This window comes from Pseudophryne corroboree, chromosome 4 (genome assembly GCF_028390025.1).
Source record: "Pseudophryne corroboree isolate aPseCor3 chromosome 4, aPseCor3.hap2, whole genome shotgun sequence".
Taxonomy (NCBI): Eukaryota; Metazoa; Chordata; class Amphibia; order Anura; family Myobatrachidae; genus Pseudophryne; species Pseudophryne corroboree.
This window is the reverse complement of record NC_086447.1, coordinates 206,978,495-207,005,917: the sequence shown is the minus strand read 5'-3', so window position 1 is coordinate 207,005,917 and position 27,423 is coordinate 206,978,495. Positions and strand designations below refer to the sequence as shown.

The 27,423-nt window shown below is 47.2% G+C and overlaps 1 protein-coding gene across 2 annotated transcripts in view; it reads left to right on the top strand.

The window, feature by feature from the left end:
* Nucleotides 1–27,118, top strand: part of LOC134909212 (protein IWS1 homolog) — a 236,963-nt gene extending 209,845 nt beyond the window's left edge. Inside the window, exons 12-15 of one of the 2 annotated variants that reach the window (XM_063915864.1) lie at nt 3,620–3,676; nt 25,166–25,277; nt 25,500–25,675; nt 26,671–26,760. In XM_063915864.1, coding sequence (XP_063771934.1) covers nt 3,620–3,676; nt 25,166–25,277; nt 25,500–25,628 — 298 coding nt within the window. In that variant the 3' untranslated portion in view covers nt 25,629–25,675; nt 26,671–26,760. Of the gene's footprint in view, nt 1–3,619; nt 3,677–25,165; nt 25,278–25,499; nt 25,676–26,670 lie in introns of both variants that reach the window. The other variant, XM_063915863.1, reaches the window with a different exon arrangement.
* Nucleotides 27,119–27,423: the final 305 nt, after the last annotated feature.

Here is a 27,423-nt window from a genome sequence, read left to right as displayed (position 1 = left end):
GACGACTTGTCTTCTGTTCCTAGGGATGATCCTGGACACAGTCCAGAAAAAGGTGTTTCTCCCGGAGGAGAAAGCCAGGGAGTTATCCGAGCTAGTCAGGAACCTCCTAAAACCGAGCCAAGTCTCAGTGCATCAATGCACAAGGGTTCTGGGTAAAATGGTGGCTTCCTACGAAGCAATCCCATTCGGCAGATTCCACGCAAGAACTTTCCAGTGGGACCTGCTGGACAAATGGTCCGGGTCGCATCTTCAGATGCATCAGCGGATAACCCTGTCACCAAGGACAAGGGTGTCCCTCCTGTGGTGGTTGCAGAGTGCTCATCTTCTAGAGGGCCGCAGATTCGGCATTCAGGACTGGGTCCTGGTAACCACGGATGCCAGCCTGCGAGGCTGGGGAGCAGTCACACAGGGAAGGAATATCCAGGACTTATGGTCAAGCCTGGAGACATCACTTCACATAAATATCCTGAAGCTAAGGGACATTTACAATGCTCTAAGCTTAGCAAGACCTCTGCTTCAAGGTCAGCCGGTGTTGTTCCAGTCGGACAACATCACGGCAGTCACCCACGTAAACAGACAGGGTGGCACAAGAAGCAGGAGGGCAATGGCAGAAGCTGCAAGGATTCTTCGCTGGGCGGAAAATCATGTGATAGCACTGTCAGCAGTATTCATTCCGGGAGTGGACAACTGGGAAGCAGACTTCCTCAGCACGACCTCCACCCGGGAGAGTGGGGACTTCACCCAGAAGTCTTCCACATGATTATAAACCGTTGGGAAAAACTCGACAGGTATTCCGCCAGGTCCAGGGACCCTCAGGCAATAGCTGTAGACGCTCTGGTAACACCGTGGGTGTACCAGTCAGGGTATGTGTTCCTTCCTCTGCCTCTCATACCCAAGGTACTGAGATTGATAAGATGGAGAGGAGTAAGCACTATATTCGTGGCTCCGGATTGGCCAAGAAGGATTTGGTAACCGGAACTTCAAGAGATGCTCACGGAGGATCCGTGGCCTCTGCCTCTAAGAAGGGACCTGCTCCAGCAAGGACCCTGTCTGTTCCAAGACTTACCGCGGCTGCGTTTGACGGCATGGCGGTTGAACGCCGGATCCTGAAGGAAAAAAGGCATTCCGGATGAAGTCATCCCTATCCTGATCAAAGCCAGGAAGGATGTAACCGCAAAAACATTATCACCGCAATTGGCGAAAATATGTTGCGTGGTGCGAGGCCAGTAAGGCCCGACGGTGGAAATTCAACTGGGTCGATTCCTACATTTCCTGCAAACAGGAGTGTCTATGGGCCCGAAATTGGGGTCCATTAAGGTTCAAATTTCGGCCCTGTCAATTTTCTTCCAAAAAGAACTAGCTTCAGTCCCTGAAGTTCAGACGTTTGTAAAAGGGGTACTGCATATACAGCCTCCTTTTGTGCCTCCAGTGGCACTTTGGGATCTCAATGTAGTTTTGGGTTCCAAAAGTCACATTGGTTTGAACCACTTAAATCTGTGGAGTTAAAATATCTCACATGGAAAGTGGTCATGCTGTTGGCCCTGGCCTGGGCCAGGCGCGTGTCAGAATTGGCGGCTTTATCCTGAAAAAGCCCTCATCTGATTTTCCATTCGGACAGGGCGGAATTGAGGACTCGTCCTCAGTTTCTCCCTAAGGTGGTTTCAGCGTTTCAACTGAACCAACCTATTTGTGGTGCCTGCGGCTACTAGGGACTTGGAGGACTCCAAGTTGCTAGACGTTGTCAGGGCCCTGAAAATATATGTTTCCAGGAGGGCTGGAGTCAGGAAATCTGACTCGCTGTTTATCCTGTATGCACCCAACAAGCTGGGTGCTCCTGCTTCTAAGCAGACTATTGCTCGTTGGATTTGTAGTACAATTCAGCTTGCACATTCTGTGGCAGGCCTGCCACAGCCAAAAATCTGTAAATGCCCACTCCACAAGGAAGGTGGGCTCATCTTGGGCGGCTGCCCGAGGGGTCTCGGCTTTACAACTTTGCCGAGCAGCTACTTGGTCAGGAGCAAATGCGTTTGTAAAATTATACAAAATTGATATCCTGGCTGAGGAGGACCTGGAGTTCTCTCATTTGGTGCTGCAGAGTCATCCGCACTCTCCCGCCCGTTTGGGAGCTTTGGTATAATCCCCATGGTCCTTACGGAGTCCCCAGCATCCACTTAGGACGTTAGAGAAAATAAGAATTTACTTACCGATAATTCTATTTCTCGTAGTCCGTAGTGGATGCTGGGCGCCCATCCCAAGTGCGGATTGTCTGCAATACTTGTACATAGTTATTGTTACAAAAATCGGGTTATTATTGTTGTGAGCCATCTTTCAGAGGCTCCTCTGTTATCATGCTGTTAACTGGGTTCAGATCACAGGTTATACGGTGTGATTGGTGTGGCTGGTATGAGTCTTACCCGGGATTCAAAATCCTTCCTTATTGTGTACGCTCGTCCGTGCACAGTATCCTAACTGAGGCTTGGAGGAGGGTCATAGGGGGAGGAGCCAGTGCACACCAGATAGTCCTAAAGCTTTCTTTAGATGTGCCCAGTCTCCTGCGGAGCCGCTATCCCCATGGTCCTTACGGAGTCCCCAGCATCCACTACGGACTATGAGAAATAGAATTATCGGTAAGTAAATTCTTATTTTGCCTGAGCCAGTGGGCGGGGATATATGGACGAGCCCGTTGCATCCTGGGAGGACTGAAAGCTTGTGATCGTTTGGTGCCAATCCGCTGTCGCTCCATCATATCCCATTGTTATCCTGTGGATAACCTGTGGATCCTGCCGGAGAAATGGCCCAGTAACACAATTTTAAGTAGCATATTTTGTTTTGGTGTGGAGTCCACAAACATCTCTGGCAGAAGACCCTGACCTAGTCACCTGCACTGCGGCATTGGGGGTTGGGGGAGCGGCAGTGTGGATGTCCTGGATGACACCTATCGCTGTCACTCAGTAAAAATAAATAAAAGTTAAGTAAAGAGGAAGAAAAGAAGAAGCTGCATCACCGGAGCCCAATAAAATGAATGCAGGCACCAAATGGAAAACTGTCTGCCTGTGGCAGGTTATAGGAGGAGTAGGAGCTGGGGCTGCTGGGAAAGAAAAGTTAACCATTAACGTTTGGTGCCGGGACTCCTGCTAAAGCCTATACCCAGCATAAAGTCTGTGTCCTCTATGGAAAGAAAAGGATTTAACTGGTAAGAACATAAATCTCCTTATCAAGTGGAATACACACACTTCTCAAAGGGTACAACAGTTACTTATAAAATCTTCTATTGGTTATTTGCTTTGTGAATTGAACTAATTAAATGTGTTAAAAAAATCAGTATATTAAAAGATCATTTTATATTGTAAATTTTGAGAGAGCACATTAATATAATGTTGAAGAATGCGATTTTAATGTAGAAAATAACATGTTTGAATATGGAATATCCATGTCATGTTCTTAAATTGGACTATTATCCACACGCTCTTTTTTAAAAAAAATATTTTTTTTTTTGTTTATACTCTTGGTTTTTATAGGAGGACAAATGTAGGAAATACATTTGGGAATATTTTGAAAGTGGACAAATTGTGAAATTGTTTTGATGATTATTGATCTTATTTTGTCCCCTCTGCTCTAGTTCGGGAGGACAGACACCACGCAGGGACCTGGAGAAAGTGCTGACAGGAGAAGAGAAGTATGTACCACTGCATCTTTCTAGTGATATTTCCAATGTGTTTGTTTCTACAGAATCTATTGTAGTTTCCACAAGTGCTACTGTACTATGCTGAGATAGTAAAAATGTATATTCCTCATATTTCAGCAATTTTTCTGCTCTCCATGTTCCATAGTATCAAAATCTCGTGAGAGATACTATGTCGGCAAAAATGAACATTTGTTCCTCTGCACTTAGCTATGGATGGATGGGAAACATTGAATGGTTCCATTGTATGTATGCATGCATATATACTGTATTTTTATTTTCTTTCATCCATATGGGGGACTCTGCGCACTTACTGATGGGTTAGTGTGTGTGGGAAGGGAGTTTGGCACAGAACATATAAAAACTAACTCCTCCCCCTCTAACCCCTCCCATCTCCAGCCTGACCAGCAGATTACCTCAGTTTTAGTATTGTTCCTGAGGAGTACAGGCACAGATTTTTTTGACTATAGATTTTAGTTAGGTTTCTTTTCTTTAGTTTACTTATGTACTTAGTCCCTGTTTACAGGTGACAAGTATAATAGGAGTGGGGTTAGTTAGTTAGTTAAGGACTTTTCCACTCTACAGGGCCTCTAAGAAGTCACCATACTACTTAGTCACTGGGGCTTACTTGATTCCGGTACTGATATCAGAGGAGTCAATTTCCAGGTAGGACAGCCGCAACCTGCCTGGGCAGTGTTGGGCTGTTATTACAAGTATTATATGTGTGCTGAAACTGTATCTGTGTATTTAGGGCGCTTGTGTATTTTCACAATCCAAGCTTCACATCAGGGAGTGGACCTTTTACATTCTCAGAGCTGACGGAGCGGTTAAGTCCCGCTGCCGCCGCTCGTTTCACCGTCGCTGCGTCCCTCAGTTCGGGCGCGGAGGTCCCTTTCCTGAAGGAAATGTACGCGGAGGTCCGTTTCCTGAGGGGGGCGGTAGCCGCAGAAGGGAGGTGGCATCTTCCCGCCTTACACTTTCCGCCCAGCAGCGTCTTTCCACCCGTCTTTCCACATTCTGTGGGGGCGGGACTGAGCCGCAGATGCCATCTTCTCAACTCTTCCTGAAGGGACACAGCGGGGGATGCTGCTCTGAACACAGCACATTTACACAGGGAATCCAGCATCTCACCCTGTTTAGTACAGGCGGGGAGCAGCAAAATACTGTAGTAAGTATAGCAGTGCCCTGTATTATTGTACAGCTGTTTAATATATTGTGGAGTTAGTTTAGTTAATCTAGGCTCTAGCTTTTTTTCTGCTGCGGGGTACACTGGGATCCACAAGTCTGGACAATGGGGTGTAGAGTAGGATCTTGATCCGAGGCACCAACAGGCTCAAAGCTTTGACCTTCTTCCCAAGATGCATAGCGCCGCCTCCTATATCACCCCGCCTCCCAGCACAGGAGCTCAGTTTGTCAGTTGGTGCTGCAGTAAGCAGGCACTTAACAGAGGGGCTGCTCCAAGCAGCCCTGAGAAAAGCTTTTTATGAGGTAAAAAGTGAAGACTTCAAGGGCAGCAGCGGTGGTAAATGTCTTGTGACATTCACTGCTACAGCTCCAGCTCTCCCCAGCGGCGCTGTACACTCCCGAGCCCTGGTTGCCGGGTTCCCTACAGCGGAGGCTCCGGTTTTCTTCATGTTAGACGCACACGGCTGGGGCTCTCCAGGATCGCGTGGCCGCGCTTCGGGAGGTGGTAAGTGGGTCCCGCTCGCGGGGCGCGGTCTTTATCGCCATCCGGCGCGGTCAGTGGGAGGCGGGCCGTGGACACTGTGGCAGTACAGGCGATCCCACTAGATCACCAGGGCATGGGCGCAGGTCGGGTTTTCTCTCTAAACAAATTCTTATATCGCCCACAGTACCCGGTGGTTTTGCCAGCAAGGGGGATAAGGCTTAGATCTGAAGCCCCTCCCCAAGCCCCAGGGCGCCATTTCCAGCAAGTGTTCCCGCCCTGGAGCTGCATCTCTATCTTTTCCTCACTCCCTGTCAGTGTCTGCGGCGCCATTATCCCTCAGCTCACTGTTCCTGGGACTGCTTGGGCAAATCCTCCTATGTAAAGTCGCCTGGTTGTCAGTGCTGTGACTTTACATGACACTTAAGTATTCTACCTGCCTTTTGAGTCAGTGTTAGTTAAGAAAGAGTGCATTTAGTCAGGGTTTTATATAGTGATGAGCGGGTTCGGTTCCTCGGAATCCGAACCCCCCCGAACTTCAGCCTTTTTACACGGATCCGAGGCAGACTCGGATCTTCCCGCCTTGCTCGGCTAACCCGAGCGCGCCCGAACGTCATCATCCCGCTGTCGGATTCTCGCGAGGCTCGGATTCTATCGCGAGACTCGGATTCTATATAAGGAGCCGCGCGTCGCCGCCATTTTCACACGTGCATTGAGATTCATAGGGAGAGGACGTGGCTGGCGTCCTCTCCATTTAGATTAGAAGAGAGAGAGTGAGAGTGAGACACTTGATTTACTGGAGCTTAGGAGTACTCAGAGAGTGCAGAGTTTACTAGTGACTGACCAGTGACCACCAGTGCAGTTTTATTATATTATTATTTAATATAATCCGTTCTCTGCCTGAAAAAAAACGATACACAGTGACACAGTAACAGTATACCATATCTGTGCTCAGCCTCAGTGTGCTGCATCATCTATGTATATCTGACTGTGCTGAGTGCTCAGTGCTCACACAGCTTAATTGTGGGGGAGACTGGGGAGCAGTAGCAGGAGTACATATTATTTAACAGTGCACACTTTTGCTGCCAGAGTGCCACTGCCAGTGTGACTGACCAGTGACCACTGTCTGACCACCAGTATATTGTGATTGTCTGCCTGAAAAAGTTAAACACTCGTCGTGTGGTGTTTTTATTCTATAAACGCATTCTGCTGACAGTGTCCAGCAGGTCCGTCATTAATTATATAATATATACCTGTCCGGCTGCAGTAGTGATATATATATATATTTTTTATATCATTATCATCCAGTCTATATTAGCAGCAGACGCAGTACGGTAGTCCACGGCTGTAGCTACCTCTGTGTCGGCAGTCGCTCGTCCATCCATAATTGTATACCACCTACCTGTGGTGTTTTTTTTTTTTTCTATCTTCTTGATACTACTAGTAGCTTACTTTAGGAGTCTGCAGTGCTGCTGACAGTGTCCAGCAGGTCCGTCGTCATATAATATATACCTGTCCGGCTGCAGTAGTGATATATATATATATATTTTTTATATCATTATCATCCAGTCTATATTAGCAGCAGACGCAGTACGGTAGTCCACGGCTGTAGCTACCTGTGTGTCGGCAGTCGCTCGTCCATCCATAATTGTATACCACCTACTTGTGGTGTTTTTTTTTTTCTATCTTCTTGATACTAGTAGCTTACTTTAGGAGTCTGCAGTGCTGACAGTGTCCAGCAGGTCCGTCATTATATAATATATACCTGTCCGGCTGCAGTAGTGATATATATATTTTTTTTATATCATTATCATCCAGTCTATATTAGCAGCAGACGCAGTACGGTAGTCCACGGCTGTAGCTACCTCTGTGTCGGCAGTCGCTCGTCCATCCATAAGTATACTAGTATCCATCCATCTCCATTGTTTACCTGAGGTGCCTTTTAGTTGTGCCTATTAAAATATGGAGAACAAAAATGTTGAGGTTCCAAAAATAGGGAAAGATCAAGATCGACTTCCACCTCGTGCTGAAGCTGCTGCCACTAGTCATGGCCGAGACGATGAAATGCCAGCAACGTCGTCTGCCAAGGCCGATGCCCAATGTCATAGTACAGAGCATGTAAAATCCAAAACGCCAAATATCAGTAAAAAAAGGACTCAAAAATCTAAAATAAAATTGTCGGAGGAGAAGCGTAAACTTGCCAATATGCCATTTACCACACGGAGAGGCAAGGAACGGCTGAGGCCCTGGCCTATGTTCATGGCTAGTGGTTCAGCTTCACATGAGGATGGAAGCACTCAGCCTCTCGCTAGAAAAATGAAAAGACTCAAGCTGGCAAAAGCACAGTAAAGAACTGTGCGTTCTTCGAAATCACAAATCCACAAGGAGAGTCCAATTGTGTCGTTTGCGATGCCTGACCTTCCCAACACTGGACGTGAAGAGCATGCGCCTTCCACCATTTGCACGCCCCCTGCAAGTGCTGGAAGGAGCACCCGTAGTCCAGTTCCTGATAGTCAGATTGAAGATGTCAGTGTTGAAGTACACCAGGATGAGGAGGATATGGGTGTTGCTGGCGCTGGGGAGGAAATTGACCAGGAGGATTCTGATGGTGAGGTGGTTTGTTTAAGTCAGGCACCCAGGGAGACACCTGTTGTCCGTAGGAGGAATAGGCCCATTGACATGCCCGGTGAAAATACCAAAAAAATCAGCTCTTCGGTGTGGAAGTATTTCAACAGAAATGCGGACAACATTTGTCAAGCCGTGTGTTGCCTTTGTCAAGCTGTAATAAGTAGGGGTAAGGACGTTAACCACCTCGGAACATCCTCCCTTATACGTCACCTGCAGCGCATTCATAATAAGTCAGTGACAAGTACAAAAACTTTGGGCGACAGCGGAAGCAGTCCACTGACCAGTAAATCCCTTCCTCTTGTAACCAAGCTCACGCAAACCACCCCACCAACTCCCTCAGTGTCAATTTCCTCCTTCCCCAGGAATGCCAATAGTCCTGCAGGCCATGTCACTGGCAATTCTGACGAGTCCTCTCCTGCCTGGGATTCCTCCGATGCATCCTTGCGTGTAACGCCTACTGCTGCTGGCGCTGCTGTTGTTGCTGCTGGGAGTCGATGGTCATCCCAGAGGGGAAGTCGTTCTCGTAAGAACACTTTTACTACTTCCACCAAGCAATTGACTGTCCAACAGTCCTTTGCGAGGAAGATGAAATATCACAGCAGTCATCCTGCTGCAAAGCGGATAACTGAGGCCTTGGCATCCTGGGCAGTGAGAAACGTGGTTCCGGTATCCATCATTACTGCAGAGCCAACTAGAGACTTGTTGGAGGTACTGTCCCCGGTACCAAATACCATCTAGGTTCCATTTCTCTAGGCAGGCGATACCAAAAATGTACACAGACCTCAGAAAAAGACTCACCAGTGTCCTAAAAAATGCAGTTGTACCCAATGTCCACTTAACCACGGACATGTGGACAAGTGGAGCAGGGCAGGCTCAGGACTATATGACTGTGACAGCCCACTGGGTAGATGTATGGACTCCCGCCGCAAGAACAGCAGCGGCGGCACCAGTAGCAGCATCTCGCAAACGCCAACTCTTTCCTAGGCAGGCTACGCTTTGTATCACCGCTTTCCAGAATACGCACACAGCTAAAAACCTCTTACGGCAACTGAGGAAGATCATCGCAGAATGGCTTACCCCAATTGGACTCTCCTGTGGATTTGTGGCATCGGACAACGCCAGCAATATTGTGTGTGCATTAAATCTGGGCAAATTCCAGCACGTCCCATGTTTTGCACATACCTTGAATTTGGTGGTGCAGAATTATTTAAAAAACGAGAGGGGCGTGCAAGAGATGCTGTCGGTGGCCAGAAGAATTGCGGGACACTTTCGGCGTACAGGCACCACGTACAGAAGACTGGAGCACCACCAAGAACGCCTGAACCTGCCCTGCCATCATCTGAAGCAAGAAGTGGTAACGAGGTGGAATTCAACCCTCTATATGCTTCAGAGGTTGGATGAGCAGCAAAAGGCCATTCAAGCCTATACAACTGAGCACGATATAGGAGGTGGAATGCACCTGTCTCAAGCGCAGCGGAGAATGATTTCAACGTTGTGCAAGGTTCTGCAACCTTTTGAACTTGCCACACGTGAAGTCAGTTCAGACACTGCCAGCCTGAGTCAGGTCATTCCCCTCATCAGGCTTTTGCAGAAGAAGCTGGAGACATTGAAGGAGGAGCTAACACAGAGCGATTCCGCTAGGCATGTGGGACTTGTGGATGGAGCCCTTAATTCGCTTAACAAGGATTCACGGGTGGTCAATCTGTTGAAATCAGAGCACTACATTTTGGCCACCGTGCTCGATCCTAGATTTAAAACCTACCTTGGATCTCTCTTTCCGGCAGACACAAGTCTGCTGGGGTTCAAAGAACTGCTGGTGACAAAATTGTCAAGTCAAGCGGAACGCGACCTGTCAACATCTCCTCCTTCACATTCTCCCGCAACTGGGGGTGCGAGGAAAAGGCTCAGAATTCCGAGCCCACCCGCTGGCGGTGATGCAGGGCAGTCTGGAGCGACTGCTGATGCTGACATCTGGTCCGGACTGAAGGACCTGACAACGATTACGGACATGTCGTCTACTGTCACTGCATATGATTCTCTCCCCATTGAAAGAATGGTGGAGGATTATATGAGTGACCGCATCCAAGTAGGCACGTCAGACAGTCCGTACTTATACTGGCAGGAAAAAGAGGCAATTTGGAGGCCCTTGCACAAACTGGCTTTATTCTACCTAAGTTGCCCTCCCACAAGTGTGTACTCCGAAAGAGTGTTTAGTGCCGCCGCTCACCTTGTCAGCAATCTGCGTACGAGGTTACATCCAGAAAATGTGGAGAAGATGATGTTCATTAAAATGAATTATAATCAATTCCTCCGTGGAGACATTCACCAGCAGCAATTGCCTCCACAAAGTACACAGGGAGCTGAGATGGTGGATTCCAGTGGGGACGAATTGATAATCTGTGAGGAGGGGGATGTACACGGTGATATATCGGAGGATGATGATGAGGTGGACATCTTGCCTCTGTAGAGCCAGTTTGTGCAAGTAGAGATTAATTGCTTCTTTTTTGGTGGGGGTCCAAACCAACCCGTCATTTCAGTCACAGTCGTGTGGCAGACCCTGTCACTGAAATGATGGGTTGGTTAAAGTGTGCATGTCCTGTTTATACAACATAAGGGTGGGTGGGAGGGCCCAAGGACAATTCCATCTTGCACCTCTTTTTTTCTTTCATTTTTCTTTGCGTCGTGCTGTTTGGGGAGTGTTTTTTGGAAGGGCCATCCTGCGTGACACTGCAGTGCCACTCCTAGATGGGCCAGGTGTTTGTGTCGGCCACTTGGGTCGCTTATCTTACTCACACAGCTACCTCATTGCGCCTCTTTTTTTCTTTGCGTCATGTGCTGTTTGGGGAGTGTTTTTTGGAAGGGCCATCCTGCGTGACACTGCAGTGCCACTCCTAGATGGGCCAGGTGTTTGTGTCGGCCACTTGGGTCGCTTATCTTACTCACACAGCTACCTCATTGCGCCTCTTTTTTTCTTTGCGTCATGTGCTGTTTGGGGAGTGTTTTTTGGAAGGGCCATCCTGCGTGACACTGCAGTGCCACTCCTAGATGGGCCAGGTGTTTGTGTCGGCCACTTGGGTCGCTGAGCTTAGTCATCCAGCGACCTCGGTGCAAATTTTAGGACTAAAAATAATATTGTGAGGTGTTCAGAATAGACTGAAAATTAGTGGAAATAATGGTTATTGAGGTTAATAATACTTTGGGATCAAAATGAGCCCCAAATTCTATGATTTAAGCTGTTTTTTAGGGTTTTTTGAAAAAAAAAAACCGAATCCAAAACACACCCGAATCCGACAAAAAAAATTCGGTGAGGTTTTGCCAAAACGCGTTCGAACCCAAAACACGGCCGCGGAACCAAAACCAAAACCCGAAAAATTTCCGGTGCTCATCACTAGTTTTATAGTACAATTACCCTGTGATATACATCCAGTTCTTACTGTGTACTGTTATATCTATTGTTATATAGCTGTGTAAGCTAGCCCAGTGCAGTATTATTGTCAGTAATAACCTCTGCATTGTACAGACTGTGACTATTTGTGTGTGCATTTGATAGCTGAGTGGTGTCCATTTCGTGTGTTTCACTCAACCTGCTATCCCTATATTCTATAACCTGAGGGGGCTTGGTGCGTCAGGTTTTATCTAAATATAGGATTTTCACAAAGATATACTGTATTATGTATTTCTCTTTCATCCACTAGGGGACACTGGAGCATCATATACATTAGGGGTGTGAAGCTTGCAACCGGAGGTGTGGCACAATCTAAAAATTAGCATTGTCTGCACAGCCGGTTCCTCCCCCTTCACGCCCCTCCTCCCTCAGTTTGAAAAATTGTGCCTAGGAGGTACAAGGCACAGAAGGGAGCTCCTGCTCCATTACAAAAGAAAAAGGCTGCGTCAACCTAATGAAAAGGGGGACAAAAGTCTTAAAAAGAGAGACACAATGATCCCTACTAAAGGGGATCTGCATCTCTCCTTCAGAAAATCCGAAGCATCAGATTATTATTTTTTTTTGCATTGCCTTCTGAGTACTGGTGGTAATGAAGGCCCTAGGTAATAGAAGATAATATCCCACCTGAAACTATTAAAATGCTGGCCAAGCTTAAACTTTTAAAGAAGACCCATATTTAAACCGGGTCTGACTAGTTAGACAGAGGCCAGCTCCGGAGACCTGCTTCACGCTGCTGTCTTCCGCTCCCATTACCTCAGCGTTGAGCAGATAACAGCGCAGCATCCCCCGCCGTCCCCCCTCTCCTCCTCATCATCGCGGCTCTCAGCTGCAGCGCCTCAGCTCTCCATGCGCCCTTCACGGAACACGGGGGGGGAAGGGAAAGTGCTGAGGCAGACTGTCTTCCAGCCCACCCGCCTCCGCACTCCAGTGCACTATACGGCCGCGGCGCTGGCCCGGCGGTCGGCCCTCCTGCGTCCTTCAATAAACGCGGGACGGTGAGGGAGAGTGTGTCCACTTCCCTCTGCCAGAGCAGACACAGCGCGTCGCGGAGGGTTGGGGGAGATAAGTGCAAGAAGCACACGCTGGGCGGTAAGCGTCCAGGGCGCCGGGGGGCTTCAATATTAATATATATAAATGGATCAGTTGCGGCCATTTTTAAACATAAAAGGCGCCAAAGAGCTTAGCAAGGGGGACATAGATAAGGTATACGACCCCCCCAATAGTGGAGACCTAATTCCTTAACGGGTAGGGTTTTGTTTTGTTTTTTTATAACAATGTATGTACTCCCTCTGCTGGACATAGGGTGTATCTCCCATGGACTAGTGGACTACTGCTCCACGCATTGAACCAAGCAGACGCTCTGGGCTGGTGTTAAGTTATCGCTGATGCAAAGGATTTTCCATATGTTTTTAATCATTTTATGTGTTATATTTTCTAAGGACTTCTAATTCAAAGATCCTGTGAAAATAAAGGGGAAAGACTGGATATTAACCCGACCTCAGATATGCGAGGGTTGCAACGAGGCTGGTGTTTTTATTTATTTTACAGTATATAGAAGGATACAGCCAGATAAATCCAGTGTACCTTCTTCCCATCATCCGTTACGGTCTTTCGTTCCTATTATAAAAGGAGAAAGCACTGCAGAGTGATCTGTGGAGGTGCGGTTTCAACAAAAGCACCAACCAAGAACACTAAAACTTAGTTCCTGTCAGGTAACTCCAGTATACCTTGAACTTCCATCACATTCTATATTTATTTATTTATTTATTTATATATATATAATACCCCCAACGGACGCTGCTGACAGGTCCGGCGGAGGAGGGAGCATCAGAAGATATCTACCCATTCAACTTTGGCTGTATCAACAGTTGTGGGTGATCGATAAATGAGTATTTATTTAATTAAGTTTTTAATTTATTTATTTTTTAGTAACGGAAAATTTCCAGCTATTTGAAAATACTCTTCAAAGCTCCCCCAAAAGAATTTCAACTGTCTTTCTCCTACTGTTCTAATAAGGTGGAAGTTCGGCTGAGTGGTATGTATATGTTTATCTAGAGTAAAGACGACCACAAGGATTTATTTTGGTGTAAAATAAACCAGGGAGCACTACGGTTAACAGCCCGGGGGGGTGCGAATGGGCACACAACTAGGGGGCAGTGGTCCGTCGAGGTCAGGAAAACATACTCTGACATATATTCTGCATGGAGTATGGGCTGCGGGTCCATCCAAAACCAGGAGGAATTCATAGTTAGGATTACTCCATATGCACAGGTATAACAGAATGTGCGACAACCCCTCACTAACCTACAGTAGAAGTGGGAAGAGGAGGGGGCTCTCATAGGAAGAAAGTGAACCGTTAGAAGCATTAATTGACTAAAAGCAGCCAGTTAATGCTTCCAAATTCCCAGGTTAAGTTTGACTAGCAGTACATATACCGAGAGTTAACCATGTATATTTGCCAGGCTACTAGGGATGATAGCATCCCGATCTCAGCCATATCGCTCAAAAGAATTTCGATGGCTAACCGTATTCTGATTCCAAAAGAGCCCACAGCGGGGGTGGACTCACCCTTGCTTAGTCTGGCAACAGGGTAATCTTACTTCTCACAACACGGGAAAGCAAGGTGTCGTAGATAGGTTGGATTTTACATTGACATCCATCTCTATGAGTGCAAGAGCATCACAAAAGGGAAGTAGTTACCACAAGGGGAGGTTCGTGCTTATGTAAAAACGGTTATAGTTACCGCTATTTCCCTAGGAGGGGAAGCTTTCCTTGGTCCACAAATCAGACAAGTGGATTTTACAGCGGAAGACTCAATCATTCTGCCTACCAGGTGTCATAGTGATATGCCAATTAGCAGTATGCTGGGTCAGTAAGATTATTTCCCAGGACTACAAGATAGACTTTCATCATACAGTCATTTCTTTACACCAGAATTGCCTAGGTGTCCGCTGAAGAAAGGAGCACTACAAACGGCGATTCAAATGCTAGAGCACACAAATATAATTTTTCCAGTTCCTGATTCTCAAAGAGGGAAAGGATGTGTTCAAATCTTTTTGAGGTGCCAAAAACCGGACGAATTGGTCAGACCAATACTCCATTTATAACTTTTAAACCAATTTTTAAGGTTTACAGATTCAGGATGGAGTCAATCCAGTCAGTTTTTGCAAGTTTGGAACAAGTGGTGTCCGTAAACATGGAGGATGCTTACCTTCATGTACAAATTTGGACACCAAGCGTACTTATGATTCGCGTTGGTCATTCCCAGTTCAAGGCTTTACCTTTTGGCCTATCAGCCCGAGAATTGATACAAGGATTATTAAGAGACATGGCTCAGTGGACCAATGCTAGCGGGCACTTGGCATAAGGTCCTAGTTTCGAGTCCAACTCCGGACCGGATATTTATATAGATAATAATCGCCAACTTGAAAGTCTTAAGAGTTAAAATCATACTTTCCTTGGACGATCTGCTAAGCAAGTCCCATTCTCAGGAACACCTGATCAGGGATACTCAGACAACACATCAATTTTTCATTCAACACAACTGGATTGTGAACTTCAAGAAATCAAACCCGATACCAGAGCAGAGGTTTCAATTCCTAGGTCTAATACTAGACACAAGGCAATTGAGGGTGTTTCTCCCAGAGAACAAGATCCAAGACCTAAGGAAAATGGGGAAAACCACCCAGTTTCCTTCCACATTAACTTCACGAAGGATTTATTTGTTGCCACAGGTCTCGACCTCGTTACTTTGGTGGTCGATACAGAAGAATCTCACAGCAGGCAAGAGATTCGACGTTTGGGATTGGAGGATCCTCACAACGGAAACCAATCTCAGAGTTTGGGGTGCCGTCCTGGAGGGTATTACTTTCAGGGCAGATGCCCGTCACAGTAGTGCAGTTTACCCATAAATATTCTAGAACTGAAAGCAGTTTACAATACGTTGCTTTTAGCCGAGGACCTGGTGAAGGGGTAACACTTGAAGATACAGTCGGACAATGTCTCAACGACGGCATACATAAACAGTCGAGGAGGAACAAAAAAAAAAAAAAAAAAGCAGGATGGCATTAAAGGAAGCCACAAAGATCTTGTTGTGGGCAGAAAGACGCGACATCGTCCTCTCGGCGGCGGTCATTCCAGGAGGGGAAAACTGGCAAGCAGGTTATCGCAGTCGCCAGGACATACATCCAGGATAGTGGGTCTACTCCTACAAGTCTTCAAGATGGTGGTGAGGAGATGGGGCCTATCTCAGGTAGACCTAATGGCCTCTCGATACAACTATCAGCTGCCCAGGTATGGGGCCAGAACGAGAGATCCAGTAGTGGATGCAGTGTCGCTTCCTTGGTCTTACAGAAGAGTTTACATCTTTCCACCATTTCCTCTCATACCAGAGTACTAAAGAAAGCGAAACGGGAAAGAGTGTGGGCAAAGTCTCATTGCACCAGACTGGCCCCGCAGGAGTTGGTACTCGGACTTGTGGGGGCTACTAGCGGAAGATCCCTGGAGGCTACAGAGTGAGTCCTGCTGTCACAGGGGCCGTTCCTCCACCAAGACCTGAACAGGTTGCGTTTAACAGCGTCACTATTGGGACCCGAATCTTGAGAAATAGAGGGTTACCAAGGGAGGCTATTCCTACGATTGTAGCAGCTAGGAAGCCGGTCTCGGCCATACACTTCTACACTATAAGGAAGAGATACTTGGACGGGTGTCAGGAACGCCTGTGGGATTAGGAAGAATCCCATCTGTCTCGACTTTTTCGTTTTCTCCAAGCCAGGTGTGGATGGAGGCATACGTTTAGTTTCCTTTGTAGGTTCAGATTTCGGCTCTCTACATTCTATTTCACTAACGCCTAGCATCCTTATAGGAAGTTCAGACTTTCTTACAGAGAGTTCGGAGGGTACAACCTCCTTTTCCGTCCTCCCACGGCACCGTAGGACCTGAACTTGGTGTTGGCATATTTAAACTCAACAACTTTTGAGTTTTTGGAGAGAGTACAATTGAAATATCTCTCCTGGACGGTCACGCTGTTGCTTGCCTTGGCTTCAGCCAGACTGGTCTATCAGTTGGGAGCATTATCGTGTCAGAGTTTTAGTTCTACTTTTCCTTGGAGATAGGGCAGAACTTCGTACGATCCTACGGTAGTTTTGGGGTTTCCATGTGAACCAGCCGTTTGTGATCCCACCTGTTAAGGGAGTTGCAGATGGGAACGTGTCTTTGGACATTGTAAGAGGTTTTCGGACATAAGTAGAGTTTAGGTCGTCCATCAGACAGAAATAAATAAATAAATAAAATAAAAAATAAAAATAATAATTGTTTTCTTTCTGAGAGTCCAAAGAAGGGTGGGCCAGCATCTAAACAAACTTTGGCCAGATGTCTTAGGCTTGCCATTAGACAAGCATACTTATCCTGTAGTAGACGGTTTTCGGTTCAGGTTGCCCATACCACCAGAGTTCCGTTTCAGGTTGCCCATACCACCAGATCAGGGGGTGCCTCTACTACTCAGCTTTGCAGACAACGTGGTCATCAGCACACACGTTCACGAGATTATACAAGGTTGATACGGTTGCGTCCGGAGATTCAGAGTCTGGACGCTTTAGTTTGGCAGGACACTGACAGCACTCCCACCCTTGGGAATAACTTTGGGACGTCCCCTAATGTATATGATGCTCCAGTGTCCCCTAGTGGATGAAAGAGAAGAGGATTTTGGTACTTACCGATAAATCCATTTCTCTGAATCCTCTAGGGGACACTGGACGCCCGCCTCGGTGCTGTCAACCTGCTGTGTTCAAAGTTCTTGTTATAACAGTTCGTACAAACAGCGTTAGGTTTTCTGTTAAGAATTTCTTGGATGCTGTTTGATTCGTGGTACGGTTCGGTTCCTCGAAATGTGCTATAGTGTCATGTCCTATTCTCTCAGTCAAATTTTCCAAACTGAGGGAGGAGGGGCGTGAAGGGGGAGGAACCGGCTGTGCAGACAATGCTAATTTTTAGATTGTGCTACACCTCCGGTTGCAAGCTTCACACCCCTAATGTATATGATGCTCCAGTGTCCCCTAGAGGATTCATAGAAATGGATTTATCGGTAAGTACCAAAATCCTCTTTTTTTTCTCTGTGATTTAGTCACCATATCTCTCCTTTATCTCTGCTGGTGCTGACTACACTGCGCAGGGGTTTGGGTTTAGGGATATAGTGCTGCTAATAATTGTACTGTTACCTCATACTGCAAGTTATATCATGTCTGCTTCTGAGGGTAACGGTTCTGGGGCGGAACACACTGCTGGTGTTGCTGAAGCCACAGGCACATATGGGGAGAATATAGCAGCTGTAGGCTCTGGTTCTGGGGGCTCCTTGCCCCCCAGTGGGACTGTGGCAACGGAGGCACATACTGACCCTCCGTGGGCCGCTTTTTCCACGCTTCTGCATACGCTAGTTCATAAACTAACACCCCCTATGGGACCCCCAATGCGGGTACAACCGTATGTGGTCCCTGCAGCTAACCCGCCGTGGGCGGACGATTTATCTGCTCAATTAAAGAAGTTGAACCAGTCTCTGACTACTAAAAAGTCTGACCAACGCTCGCCTAAGTCCAAGAGGTCCTCTAAGCGAGGGCTCGTCTCCTCACAATCCACTGCTGTCACTGACATCTCGTCTGATGAAGACAGCACATACACTGACCCCACAGGTTCTGACTCAGATACGGCTGATGGGGAGGGTAGTTCACATGTGGATGTTCCTGATCTTTTGGAGGCTATTAAGTTAATTCTGCAGATTACGGATGATCCCGAGCCATCCGTTCCTCCTAAGAAACCAGATAGGTTCAAGCGTCAGAAGGTGATTAAACAAGTTTTACCTCACTCTGACCACCTAGTGGATATACGTCAGGAACCCTGGCAAAGCCCGGGTACGAAGTTTGTGCCTCAAAAGAAGATGCTGGCTCGCTATCTCCTCGCGCCAGAGCTGTCTAAGAATTGGGAAACGCCTCCTCCAGTAGACTCACATGTGGCTAGGATGGTGGTTACCTCAGCTCTAACTGTCACTACCGTCACGTCTCTAAAAGAGCCTACGGATAAACGTGTCGAGGGTTGCCTAAAAGCGATTTACACCCTCACGGGTGCTGCACAGAGGCCCACTATTGCAGCTACATGGGCGGCAGAGGCTATTGAAGCATGGGCCTTGGAGTTAGAAGCTGAAATTTCCTCTGACCATGCTAGACGATGCTTGTCATATATTGTCACAGCTTCTCGCTATATTAAAGAGGCGGCTTCTGATGCCGGTATCCTAGCAGCCAAGGCCTCTACTATGTCAGTCCTGGCTCGCCGGATATGGTGGCTGAGATCCTGGTCTGTGGATCTGGACTCTAGAAAAACCCTGGAGGTACTTCCTTTCAAGGGGGATGTTCTGTTTGGGGAGGACTTAAATAAGATAGTGGCTGACTTGGCTACTGCCAAAACTGCCTGTCTGCCTAATACAGCTCCTTCTGTGTCGAAGGCCAAAGGCAGGTCCTTTTGCCCCTTTCGTCCTTCAGGTAAAGCAAAAGGTCAGGCGTACCATAAGCAGGCCCGCACTTCCAAACCTGGTAAGCCGAAGCCCAAAAGAGCCTGGGCTGCCCGTCAGCCAGCAGCCAAGACCGATAAGCCTGCCGCATGATGGGGCGGGCCTCCCCCTGGGGGATCCTAGGGTGGGGGTCCGGCTTCTAGGGTATACCCAGGAATGGTTGAAGACCACTTCAGATGCCTGGATACGGGAAGTCGTCACTCGAGGTTACGCCATAGCCTTCAAAAACCGACCCCCTCATCGATTTTGCCAGACAGACGTCCCGTCGAACCCGACAAAAGCAAACACTATGCATTCGGTGGTACAGACCCTCCTGGATACAGGAGTCGTAGTACAGGTGCCTCTTGCTCAGAGGGGCCGGGGGTACTATTCTCCGCTGTTTCTAGTCCCGAAACCGAATGGGTCCTCCCGGCCCATTCTCAACCTCAAGGCACTGAACAAGTTTGTGAAGGTTTCCATGTTCCGTATGGAAACCCTTCGCTCTATATTTCTGGCCTTGGAACCTGGGGACTACATGGTCTCCCTGGACATACAGGATGCTTACCTGCATATTCCTATAGCAGTGTCACATCAACAATACCTGAGGTTCGCTATTGGCAACCTCCATTACCAGTTTCCGGTGTTACCTTTTGGTTTAACAATGGCTCCGCGAGTCTTCACCAAAGTTATGGCGGTGATGACGGTGGTACTCCGCCGTCAAGGGGTCAGGATACTGCCATATCTGGACGACTTGTTAATCCTGGCAAATTCCCCAGATCTTCTCCTGCGTCATCTGGATATGACGGTCCGGTTTCTACAAGCCCACGGGTGGCTCATCAACTGGAAGAAATCCTCCCTGGTCCCTTCTCAGAGCATGGTGCATCTGGGAGCGCTGCTGGACACTCACAACCAGAGGTTGTTCTTGTCTCAGGAGAAAGTCATGAAACTTCAGGACAGGATTCGTTGCTTCCTTTCTCGTCCGCAAGTGTCGACACATTCGGCAATGCAGGTGCTGGGCCTCATGGTATCAGCATTCGACATGGTGGAGTATGCTCAATTCCATTCTCTGCCCCCTCCAGAAGCTGATTCTAGCCAAGTGGGACGGCCTGCCTCACCGGATCAGGTCTCAAATGATCTCTTTGACTCCGGAGGTCCGTCTGTCGCTGCTCTGGTGGCTCCAGGACCGACAATTGTGCAGAGGCCGTCCCTTCTGGATATCCAACTGGGTCCTGTTGACGACAGATGCCAGTCTAAGAGGTTGGGGCGCAGTGCTGGAGCAGCACTCCTTGCAGGGTCGGTGGACCAAGGAGGAATCTCTCCTCTCGATCAACATTCTGGAATTGCGGGTGGTCTTCAATGTGTTGAACCTAGCCCAGCATTTGATTCAGAACCGTCTTGTTCAAGTACAGTCGGACAACGCCACCGCAGTGGCTTACATAAATCATCAAGATGGCACTCGAAGCCGTTTGGCAATGAAGGAAGCCTCACGGATTCTACGTTGGGCAGAACGCCATCTACCGGCAATATCGGCAATATTAACTCCGGGAGTCCTGAATTGTGAAACAGGCTTTCTCAGTCGTCAGGACGTGCATGCCGGCGAGTGGGTCCTCCATCCAGAAGTGTTTCAACTCCTCGTGGAAAGGTGGGGTCTTCCAGATGTGGATCTGATGGCGTCTCGACACAATCACAAGGTTCCGGTCTTCAGAGCAAGGACAAGGGATCCTCAAGCAACATTCGTGGATGCGCTGGCAGTGCCGTGGAGGTTTCGGCTGCCGTACGTGTTCCCTCCGGTGTCACTCCTGCCCAGGGTAATTCGGAAGTTCAAGCAAGAAAAAGGAAATCTGCTTCTCATAGCTCCGGCGTGGCCCAGACGGCACTGGTTCTCAGACCTGCAAGGCCTGTCGTCAGAGCATCCACTTCTACTTCCACAACGCCCAGACCTCCTCGTTCAGGGCCCCTGTGTCTACCAGGACCTAGCCCGGCTGTCTTTGACGGCGTGGCTCTTGAAGCTTCCGTCTTAAGAGCTAAGGGTTTTTCTGAAGAGGTCATTAAAACTATGTTGCGGGCCCGGAAACCGGCCTCTGCTCTGATTTACCATCGGGTCTGGCATTCCTACTTTGTTTGGTGCGCATTTAACCATTATGACGCTTCCAATTTAGTACAGCCAAACTTTTGGCTTTTCTACAGCAGGGCCTAGATTTAGGCCTGCGTCTGGCCTCCCTCAAGGTTCATATTTCTGCCTTGTCGGTGTGGTTTCAGAGAAAAATTGCGACTTTACCTGATGTTCATACTTTCACTCAGGGTGTGTTGACGTATCCAACCTCCCTATGTCCCGCCTGTGGCTCCTTGGGACTTGTTGGTGGTTTTGGAGGCGTTACAAGAGTCTCCATTTGAACCTCTTGGTTCAGCTGACCTTAAGTGGCTTTCCCTTAAGGTGGTGTTTCTGTTGGTAATTGCCTCTGCTAGAAGAGTGTCGGATTTGGGTGCCTTGTCTTGTAGTTCCCCATATCTGATTTTTCACCGTGACCGGGCGGTTCTTAGGACTTAGGTTTTGTCTCCAAAAGAGCGGTCTTTGGATGTGGTACGGGCTCTCCGTATCTATGTGAAGAGAACTGCTTCTATTTGAAAGTCTGATTCTCTCTTTGTTTTGTTTGGATTTCACAAACGTGGCTGGCCTGCTCACAAGCAGACCCTGGCCAGGTGGATCAGAATGGTGATTGCGCAAGCTTAAGTGAAGGCTGGTCTGTCAGCTCCTGTTCACATTAAGGCCCATTCTACTCGGTATGTTGGACCTTCTTGGGCGGCCCAACGTGGTGCGACCCTTGATCAATTGTGCAAGGCGGCTACGTGGTCCTTCGGGAACACGTTCATAAGGTTCTATGCCTTCGATAATGCCGCTTCCCAGGATGCTTCCTTTGGACGCTGGGTTCTTGTGCCCGCTACAGTGCGTCCCCTCCCATAAGGAACTGCTTTAGGACATCCCCATTGTCCAGACTTGTGGAGCCCAGTGTACCCCGCAGCAGAAAACGAGTTTTATGGTAAGAACTTACCCTTGTTAAAACCGGATGGTTCGTTTCAACCCATTTAAAATCTAAAATGTCTGAATCCGTATCTCTGTCCAGAAATTCAAAATGGAATCGATTTGTTCAATCATGCCATGGAACTGGAGGAATATTTGGCATCTGTAGACATAAGACGCAAACCTCCATGTTGCCATTTGGTCGGGTCATCAACATCTTCTGAGATTCGCAATCGGCCCTTGGTATTTCCAGTTTCAAGCTCTTCCGTTCGGTCCATCCACCGCCCCTTGGGTAGTTACAAAAATATTGGGTCATATAGTGGCGGTCCTCAGATGTCAGGTGGTCAACATTGATTTGTTGCTGAAGGCTCCATCACAGGCACTTCTTCAACAACACCTGCAACTCACCACAGCCACTCTACAGTCATTCGGGTGGATTATGAATTTTCAGAAATCTTCATTGCTCCCCTCTCAGGAGATGGTCTTTCTAGGTCTCCTATTTGACAGACAAAGTCAGAAGGTTTTTCTACCTCAGGACAAACTTAAGGATCTGCAATCCAGAGTTCGTTCCGTTACACTTGCCAACGGTCTCAGTTCTCAGATGTATGCAAGTGTTGGGCAAGATGGTGGCGACCTTTGAAGCGGTAACATATGCCAGATTCCATGCTCGGCCCCTTCAGGCTCATATTCTGGGCTCTTTGAATCAAACGGGTCCACATCTGGACTTGCAATTGTGCCGGCTGTCGATTCAGACTCTACAGGCTCTCCATTGGCGGCTTCACAGTCCCAATCTAACCAAGGGGGCACCGTTTACTGTTTGGTCTTGGATGATGGTCACCACGGACGCCAGCCTCATCGGTTGGGGGGCAGTGTTTCAATCTCAGCACTTCCAGGAACTCTGGAGCTGTCAAGAATCAAAGTTAGCAATCAGCATTTTGGAGTTGAGAGCAATTCTGTATGCTCTGATTCAGGTACAACCAGCGTCCAAGGTCATCCGGTACGCATTCAATCAGACAACGCCACGGCGGTGGCATACATAAACTAACAAGGCGGAACTCGCAGCTGGAGAGCAATGAAGGAGGTCGCCCATATTCTCCAGTGGGCGGAACAGTGGATTCTAACCATCTCCGAAGTTCACATTCCAGGAGTGGACAACTGGGAAGCTGATTTCTTAGCCGTCACACGATACATCTGGGAGAATGGGAACTTCATCAAGAAGTCTTTCTGACCCTAGTGTCTCTGTGGGGTACACCCGACATCGACCTCATGGCGTTTCGTCTCAACAGAAAGCTACCTCTGTACGGCTCACGAACTCAGGATCCTCAAGTAACACTGACTGATGCCTTGACAGCTCCGTAGCATTTTCGACTGGGATATGTGTTCCCGCCATTTCCTTTGATACCACGCCTACGTCAACGCATCCGGAGAAAAGGTTTCCCGGTCATTCTTGTATCGCCAGACTGGCCTCGTCATCAGTGGTACACTCTTCTTTGCAGCATAGTGACTAAAGAACCATTCCGTCTACCTCTGCGACCCGATCTGCTTCTACAAGGTCCTTGTCACAACCACAATTTAAATCGTCTGGCTTTGACGGCATGGTTCTTGAATCCAGCATTTTAAGGGCAAAAGGGTTTTCTCGACCAGTGGTGAAAACTATGCTTTAGGCTAGGAAACCAGTCACCTCTCGTATTTATCACAGAGAATGGCGTATCTACATTGCTTGGTGTGAAAGGCGTGGGTTGTCGCCGCACCTCTATCGTTTACCTCGTCTGTTGTCTATCCTTCAGGACGGTTTGACTAAAGGACTTTGTTTGTCTTCCCTTAAGGGACAAGTTTTGGCAATGTTGGTACTTTTTTTTTTTTTAAAGATTGGCTCTCATTCCGGAGGTCCAGACATTCCTACAAGGTGTAATCAGGATTCAACTTCCGTTTGTTCTTCCGGTTCCTCCCTGGGAATTAAATTTGGTTCTTCAGGCTCTCCAGAAACCTCCATTTGAGCCACTAGAAACTGTTGAATTACGCTTTCTTACTCTGAAAGTGGTTTTTCTTTTGCCCATTGCTTCGGCCAGGCGTGTTTTTCAGTGTTGGCGGCGCTTTTCTTGCAGACCACCTTTGTTGGTTTTTCACGACGATTGAGTGGTCTTATGTACGAAGCCTTCCTTCTTGACCAACGTTGCCTGCTTTCCATATAAATCAGGACATAATGCTTCCAGCGTTTGTTCCAGAGTCTTCTGGAAAGAATTGTCATTTGGCGTTAATGGATGTTGTTAGTCTTGCGCATTTATTTGTCCCGTACAGAGTCTATTCGTCGTACGGATACCTTGTTGGTTTTGATTGATGCGCCCAAACTTGGCTGGCCGGCCTCTTAAGAACATAGTGGCGCGTTGGGTTACTTCTACTATTCGGCAGGCCTGTGTTTCTTCGTCATTACCTGTTCCTGACTTATTGAGGTGCTCATTCGACTAGGGCTGTTGGAGCGTCCTGGGCTGTTTGCAGTTGTGTTTCGGTTTAGCAACTGTGTAGAGCAACAACTTGGTCTTCCGTGCATACTTTCACCTAGCTTTACTGCTTTCATACTTTTTGGTTTGGAGATGCCTCTGTTGGGCGCCAGATTTTGCAGATGGCTATGCCGTCTGTTTCTCCCTCCTCTATTTAGCTTGCTTTGGGAAATCCCATCAGTAAGTGTGCAGCGTCCCCCAGATGGATGAAAGAGAAATAGGGATTTTTGTTTACTTACCGTAAAATCTCTCTCTCTAATTCCATCTGGGGGACGCTGCGATTCCTCCCATATTTTTGTCTCGTTTATTGGTTATGTTCTGTTCTGCCTCTTCCGGCTTTGCTAAACGTTAACTGAGGTAATCTGCTGGTCAGGCTGGAGATGGAAGGGGTTAGAGGGGGGAGTTAGTTTTTATAGGTTCTGTGCCAAACTCCCTTACCCCACACACTAACCCATCAGTAAGTGCGCAGCGTACCCCAGATGGAATCAGAGAAAGAGATTTTACGGTAAGTAAACAAAAAAATGTTTGCAGGGTTAAATAAATGTTTGTCGGGGACATTTATAGTCCGTTAACATGAACAATACATTATACAGATATTTGTGAAAAGAACTTACACACATTTATTTTTTTATCCAAGTTAAGTTGACTTTGGCTGCAGTTTGACTTTAGTTGGCATTATCTTCTTCTGTTTAGGGCATTACGACCAGGTGACCCAGGTTTCTGTGCCCGCGCTCGTGTTCCCCTGCCTTCCAACAAAGATTATGTGGTCCGTCCAAAGTGGAATGTGGAAATGGAATCCTCGCGGGTAAGATTGTTCTATTATTGAATAGCTACGATGACCACATCTCACAGTTGTCAGCTTCTTCCCTTTCTTACAACAGTTTCGGTTTTAGTTTGAGTTGAGCTCATATCTATTTTAACAGAATGTCTTTCTACTCTATTTCCTTAATACCTTTCTGTTCCCTTTTCTTCCTTCCTTCCTCCTTTACACTTTCCTGTTCTATAACATGGTGGGATCCTGGTTCAGTTTGGAGGTCCCCGGAAAGGCATAACCCGCCTGGAGAAGCACAAGAGACGATTTGCTGAAAAGAAAAGACTTACTAAAAGCACTCATGCCGTCAAATTCAGCATTGAGGGAAACAGGATGCCCCTGTGATGTAGGGGTCTCCATGTGACATAACCTCACATAACTCCTCTCCCAGTGTGAGCAGACAATGGGTGTGCTCTGCATGCACCTGATTCTGCTTCTCAAGTCACTAACAGTACTAGGTCAGGTTTTTCCTTTTAAACACTTGAGGCAAAATAACACATTCTGATTAACACCCAAAATGAACAAATAGATAAATTACACCCAATTTAGATAATTTCCCCCAAATTAAATTTACAAGTTAATTGTTATTTTCAGTGATGCTTATAAATCGGATGCATTCAGGTTTTTTTTTTATGACGTGGTGATACACAGTGGACGAGTAATCCACAGCAACTAATTACTTAGAGATGTGCTCTCGTATATCTATCCTCAATGCACCATGCAGCTGGAGATACCTGGTGCCAGTGAACTGACTGTCCCGTGTAATTCCGCTAGCATCAGATGTCTTTTTTTTTTGTTTTGTTTTTGGGGGGGGGGTTTAAATGTGTACTCAACATGATGCGGCCATCACACACCAGGGGACTGTGCTGATTAATGTGATGTATTTAAGACGCTGAACATTAGCAGAATCACGAGACCTGGTGTGCCAGGAGTGGCTGCTTGGAGCGACTGCAGAAAAGATGTATGAGGACACATCTGTACTACTAACTTTCACCTTCCTGTGACTAAAGACCTGTTTGGTGCAATCAGTTACAATGTCACTGGTTGTTAATGATGGACTTTATGTACACCTTTGGGAGTAATGTAAACCCCATCTGTCATCTTCCTATGTGATTATAATTATAACCATCCAGCTGATAAGTCTGTTGGGGTATGGTATATTCACGTAGATATGCAGATTGCTGCTAGGGGGCACTATTGGTGCCAGATATTAAGGCGTATGTATACTTGGCTGTCCTAATAAAAATGCATGCACTACCAGCTGCAATAAGGAGATGCTGACTTGCATGTGTCCCTGGTCTCTGAAAAAGTGATTATGCCGTAGTCATTGTTACATTTTGACTGCAAATGGTAAAAACCAACTTACAAGTTCTCCTCTTTTTATCAGTACCAGGGAGGCGCAAAGAAAGGTGTGAGCCGATTGGACAAACAGATGAGGAAGTTCACAGACATCCGGAAGAAAAGCCGTTCTTCCCATGCTGTTAAGATCAGCATAGAGGGAAATAAGATGCCATTGTGATGTGCACTTCTCCTACCACAGCATCCAGATAGTGATTGGCCTCTTAATGAACTTGTCCTGTTGCTGGAATTTAATTGGACTCTTATGAGCCTTTTGCAATAGTTTTAATGTTTTTTTTTTTTTTTTTTTTTTTTTCCCCCCTGTAAATGTGTTCTATGCCTTGCAGGAGACCTTGGCCTCTCCTGCTTACGGAGTATAATTCCTCTCACTAGCCCTTTTTGGGCTTTATTTAATGCTGTTGTTTGTACAGATCAATTTCTCTTCGTACCTCAGTGTCTGGATTTTGGACAATAAAATTCTATCTTGGTTTTTCTAACCCTGTTTCAAGACTGTTCAAATCACATTGTAAGGTTTAATATAGATAGAAAGCTTGAAAAGAAGTGTGGTATAGAAGTTGGCCCTTTCCCCTGGGTCAGTGTATAGACCCGAGACCTAGCCATGCCTAACTAACTGCCTGGTAGATATTGATAATGAAGGGGATCTTGCACCAACGTCCTAACATATTCAAGGTATTATTGGTTAAGTGATATTAATCTATATTTGGGTAGCATAAATCGAATGGTGATCAAGGGGAAAGGGATACTTTTCTCTTCCATGCTTTTGACTCTTCTGAGTCCCGTA